The sequence below is a fragment of the Gopherus flavomarginatus genome, chromosome 1 (genome assembly GCF_025201925.1).
Source record: "Gopherus flavomarginatus isolate rGopFla2 chromosome 1, rGopFla2.mat.asm, whole genome shotgun sequence".
NCBI classification, from domain to species: Eukaryota; Metazoa; Chordata; order Testudines; family Testudinidae; genus Gopherus; species Gopherus flavomarginatus.
The window spans coordinates 187,176,771-187,182,770 of NC_066617.1; the positions used below are offsets into that span (position 1 = coordinate 187,176,771).

The 6,000-nt window shown below is 38.7% G+C and overlaps 1 protein-coding gene across 1 annotated transcript in view; it reads left to right on the forward strand.

Moving 5' to 3' along the window:
- ROBO1 (roundabout guidance receptor 1) overlaps window positions 1-4,670 on the forward strand; it is a 1,059,329-nt gene extending 1,054,659 nt beyond the window's left edge. The window contains exons 30-31 of the mRNA XM_050962791.1: window positions 1,633-1,829; window positions 2,962-4,670. Coding sequence (XP_050818748.1) covers window positions 1,633-1,829; window positions 2,962-2,976 — 212 coding nt within the window. The 3' untranslated portion in view covers window positions 2,977-4,670. The remainder of the gene's footprint in view (window positions 1-1,632; window positions 1,830-2,961) is intronic.
- Window positions 4,671-6,000: the final 1,330 nt, after the last annotated feature.

Genomic DNA, 6,000 nt, shown 5'->3' on the forward strand with positions numbered 1-6,000 from the left:
TGGGTCACAATGAAGAGAAGTCATTAGAGGGTTACTTCAGGGGTTGGTTCTGGGGCTGTTGCTTTTCAGTTTATGTATTAATGGCTTAGAGCAGGTGGCAAAATTTGCTGATGACAGTAAAATTGGAAACAATGTTAATATTTAAGGGACGTCTCACCTTCGGAAACAGTTAAAATGTTAGGGCAGATGTCTGTGTCTGATTTATAGATATGCACTTGAGCTCTAAAATCATGAGGCAGCCTACGTGTGATTGGGTAAGGAATTGAAATTTACTGACAATAAAAGGAATGGAAGCGTTCAGGTTTGCACTATCTATTACTGATTCTAATTATTATTTACTTAATAAAAATACTTAGCTCTGGTATACTGCTTTTCATCCATATATCTCAAAACAAAATAAAAAATGAGGGATAAGGAATTTTAAGGCCAAAGTTTTCCAAAGTGTCAGCTGATTTTGGGTGTGTCTGTTATTCTGTGCCCAACCTGAAACCAACCCAAAGGACCTGATTTTCATAGGTGCTTAGCAGCTGCACATCCTGTTGACTGTAGTGTAAGCCTACTGCACTGATTCCCAAAGTTTTTATTAAGGCAACCCACTCACTGAATTTTTCTTTTTTTGTAAGCCACCATTTACAGATGTACCCTCCGCCCCAGCAGACGGGAAAGGAGGACACAGTGTGTGAGCAGGAGAGGTTGGAGAGAGTATCTGCCCCACAATCACCCAGTAGCAGTGGTTTCTGTCTCATGGGGCTGGGATCAATTCCCTGCTCCAGGCATTGTGTCCTAGTACCTAGGGTCACAGGCTTGGCCTCCTGAGTTGTGGTGAAACCCTGTGCACCAGATTACAATGCCCAGAGCGGGGAGCTAGGTCCAGTCCCGCAGGGTGAGTGCAAGGCAGTCCTGCTATCCAACTCTCGTGGCCTCCCATACTCATCAGGCCAGGAGAAGTGTATATTTGCCTAGGCCAGGGCCCAATGATGGGTTAATCTGACCCTGGACATGGTGACTCCTCTAGTGCCTTTCCGCAATCCACTGGTGGGACAGGACACACCGTATGGGAAACAATGGTCTAGTGGATATGGAGACAGGAGACCTGAAGTGTATTACTGAGTCTGCTACTGTTTGTTAGACCCTAGCCAAGTGACATAGTCCCAGAGTTACAAAAGTTTCCACTAAATTTGAGTGCCTACATTTTTAAATGTTCAGCTCGAGATACGCTGGACCTAATTTTCAAAAGTGCTGAGAACCCACAACTCCAGTAGAGATCAAGGATGAATTGTCTCCTCCACCTCCAAGGTCATACCTGACAAATATGCTATAAAGGTTTTCTTTATTTCTCCATTTTCTGCTGGAATATAGAGCAGGGATCACAAGTTTCATGTCATAAGTGGACATGAATCATGGATCACTCTTTCAGTTGCTTCTTTCTCTTCATTTCCATATTTCTAACCTCACTATTACCTTTTCTTCAATAACACTTTTTACTCGGGTATGGAAACAATTGTGATGCAGTTCATAGTGCTATCAGCCATCACTCTAAATCTCTGAGTGGCCTTTTGAAAATTGCACACATCAAGTATGTATATCAGCGCATATAAATGTATATAACAATGTATATATTTCATTACACAGAGGACATCTTACCATATTGTAGGCCTACATTTCCAACATCAAATAATCCAAGAGATCCCAGTTCCTCCAGCTCTATGTCATCAAGAGGATCGGGAGGTAGACAAAGGGCAGATCAAACCAATATAGGCCGAAGAAATGCTGCAGAAATGCAAATACTGGGAGCATATGAACAAGGAGAAGAAGAAGAAGAATTAGAGGTAACGGCAATGACACTAATAGCAATGCATAGGATAGACCTTTATCGCTGACAAATGATTTGTGGACCTAGATAGATAGCAAGGGGAAAGCATGTTTCAAAAGTGGAAATATTTAACCTAGGAAAATTATTTTAATTGTTCATTAAACATAAGCACATAAGAATGGCCATACTGGTCAGAGCAATGGTCCATCTAGCCCAGTATCCTGTCTTCTGCCAATGCCAGATGCATCAGAGGGAATGAACATCAAGTGATCCATCCTGTTGTCAAGTCGCAGCATCTGGCAGTAAGAGGCTCAGGGACACCTGGGTAATGGGGTTGCCTCCCTGACTATCTTGACTAAAAGCCATTGATGGACCTATCCTCCATGAACTTATCTAGTTCTTTTTTAACCCAGTTATAGTTATGGCCTTCACAGCATCCCTGACAATGACTGGCTGTATGTTGTGTGAAGAAGTACTTTTTGTTTGTTTTAAATGTGCTACCTATTCATTTCATTGGATGATGCCAGGTTCTTATGTTACGTGAAGGGGCAAATAACACTTAGTTTCTTCACACCATTCATGATTCTATAGACCTTTGTTGTCTCTTTTCAAAGCTGAACCGGTGCAGTCTTTTTTAGCTTTCTTCATTTAGAAGCTGTTCCATACCCCCAATCATTTTTTGTTACTCTTCTCTATATGTTGTTGTTGTTGTTGTTTTGTTATTCCCAAACAAAAGCTATGTTAAAATAGAGATATGGTTGAGAATACATATGAGTATGTTGTGGTTATTCACAAAATCAAGCATTATAAGCACAGGAAATTCAAGATAAAGATTAAATTTAAAATAATACAAACATGTTCAGATATAGAAATACAGAGTTAGGGCACCCAAAACAACCTTAACTCTACTCTCTCATGACATATCTTAGAGTCTTTAGTGCTAGATTAGACTGAATAGATACTTAAAGACATATTATGTATTTTGTTGTCGTCCTCTAGTGTCAACGACATTCAGCCTTTGCCTTAAAATTCATGCATAATAGCATGGTTATATGTTATTTGTAAGTAAAAATCTCTAAGGCTAGAATGAAAATACTTTAAACAATAAAATCAAGCTAACTCTTAGCCATTTTTTGGATTTCTTACAGGAAACCGAAAGCTGAAGAGGATGAGAGATGTACTGTAACAGGCTTTGAAATCTAATCAGAAAAATATCACTTAAGATGCCTCGAGTCTGATGATGTTTGACGCCAGAAATAATGTTCAGTGCAATCAGAGTGTACAAACTTTCATTTTTATTCATGCCATCAAAACGCTGGTCTTTATTTTTATTTCTTTTTAACCCCTTTTCATTATGAACAGCCCCTGACTATTGCATAACGCTAAGTATCTCACCTTCTTTCTGCCCAAAAGGCAGGTAACCTGCTCTTCCTGGTGTGGATGCCAACTGGCACTTCAGGATTTGGACAGCAGAGGGTGCCAAAACCAGGGATTCTTAGTTTTCACCCTGCAGGCAGCACCAAGCCAGTTGATACAGCACCGAATCAGTTGATAATCTTCCATGTAATATAGCATTGATTAAAAATACTAAGTTGCATAAAGTGAAATTTATGCAAAGGGTTCTTCTAATGTAGTGGCTTTACTCTAGCCTGCAGTTAGTGCAAAGGGTAATTTGCATTTTCAAAATGGACTGTTCCTTTTATTTCGTGCCAGTTTCTCAATTACCCTTTGCAGCAGCAAAAGAATTACATTTTAAAATGCAACTAGAAGCAATTTGGGGCGGGGTGGCTCATCTTGTAAATATATACTCATTTTAAAGCCCCTGTGGTACTTTAATTTGTCTTCCCTATTTTCATCATTCAAGTACATTCTTATTGAAAATGTCCTTTGGGATAGGCAGGAGCCAAGCCAGTAGGAACTCTGGTGGTCTAGTCCTGGCATGAATAAGCCTATTAGAAACTTGTTCTAATTTTCAACTTAAATGATTCATAAGCAAGTAAAATAATGGACATTTTTAATAATAATTGGGTAAGGACATAGTTATTGTGACTGGCCCAAATCTCAGACCTCTACTTGTAGTATCAATTCACCTTAAAGAAGTGCCACTTAAAAGATGTTTTGTTTTATCTTGGGGTTTCTTTTGTTTTGTTTTGTAATGCACTGCTTTTTTTTTTTTTTTTTTTGGTTTTAAAAGCACAATCACTAAACTTTATTTGTAAACCATTGTAACTATTAACCTTTTTTGTCTTATTGAAAAATGTTAAAAAGCATTTGTTTGGGACTTGTTTTCATCTTTTTGTTAATGCTTTATGTTTGTATTTGGAATATTTGAATGATGACAGATGGTAAAGTAACATACCTACATGTGGGCCATAAACAAAACAGTTCTCACTTTTCCTGGACTTGTGGAACATTCTCAAGTTTACTGTGGCCTATCTCAACAGTAGATTTTCATAAATGCTGAAATAGAGGCATTAGTTGTGTTGAATTTTGCCAAATCATGTCCTCTCTCTGTAGATTTTATTATCTTTTCTGTAATTATATGAGTTCTTTGTCATTGGTGCTAATGGAAAATTGTGTGTTTGTTTATGAACAGCTATCAGGACTAGCCCCAATGGAAGAAAAAAAGAGTGTTTTGGTGTTTACTGAGGACTGAAAATTTTCATTTAGCTAATTTTTTAAAAAATGGTTACATAGAAAGGATGTGCAGTACTAAGGGAACAATCCATGTGATTAATGTTTTCATTATGCTCATGTAAGAAACCTCATATTTTAGCCATAATTTTGCATACTGAGGAACCAATAATCAGAAAAGTAATTTTTGTCACATTATTTATTAAAAATGTTCTCAAATACAGCATCTTGTCTGGTAAGGTTTCTTGTTTTCCTCAAAACTCATGTTTAGAGTCTGATTATGATATGATTTATATCAATATACTTGATTATTCCACTGAAGGCAAAAGGATCAGGCCCTTAGACTTTTGTATAATAACTTCTGATAATCATAAAGAAAGAAATACTGAGTGCTTCGTGAATATTTTAGCAGCTCTAATGGGGTAAACCATTACATCTCTGAAAGCATGCTAACTTCTAAAATGAGCTGAAGACAAAAGTCCACTCCCTAACCAATGCACATATAACACTGTAGACCAGAGAGGTGACACATTTGTTGGGGGAGGAAATGAGTGTAAGAGACTCCAAATTCAGTGCTAGGGAGTTTCTTTGCTAATCTACTTCCCAGCCTTGCCAAGGAATTTGTTTGTTGGGGACTGCACATAGTATAGGGGTGTCAGAGTGCCTACTGCTGGCCCCTTCGCTCTGAGGGTACGTCTACATTTGAGCTGGGAGGTGTAGTTTCCAACCCATGTAGACATACATTCACCAGCTCTGCTCAAATTAGTGCACTAAATATAGTATCCAGGGTAGCACAGGCAGTGGCTCAAGCTTGCTTCCTAAGTGCATAGCCAGGGGTCCAGACAAGTATGTACTCAGGCAGCTAGCCTTAGCTGCTCCAAGTGCTACCCTGGCCACACTGCTATTGTTAGCATGCTGGCTTGAGCAGCACTAGCACAGGGAATTACACCTCCCAGCTCAAATGTAGACATACCCTGAGTCATCTCTGTGCTATTGTGATGTCTACAAAATCCTGTCTGTGGATGATAGTTGGACAGTAATTGAGCTGTGACCATCCTTTTTCTTCGTCTTCCCTTTTTCTGCTCCTTTACTCTGATTACCCCATTCTTGCCATTCCTCACCCTGTCTCCTCTACCTCAATTTAAAAATATAAAAAATTAAAACCAAAAAACCCTGTAATTAATTAAAGCTATGCCAAGTCTCCACCGTATTCATTGTCTTGTATGGTATCTCCCTGTCTCCTAAAATTTCCTCCCTGAAAATTTATCCAAGTGAAATAAAGAATCATATTCTCTACACACAACGCCATCACAATCCTGCTAGCTTTAAAAAAACAGCACCTGTTAGGACAGCGTCTTTCTTTTTTTTCTACATGGTTCAGCGCTTAGCCTGGTTCACAACAATAACATTAAAAGATTTTTCTAGAACTGGAGAAACTGGAGCTTTGGGGAACTGAAGGATGGGCTGACAAAGCTAAAGGTTGGACGGCATAAAAAGAAATTTGTCTTTGATTGGACATTGGTACTAGATGTAATTGGAGCTTACTTCATTCC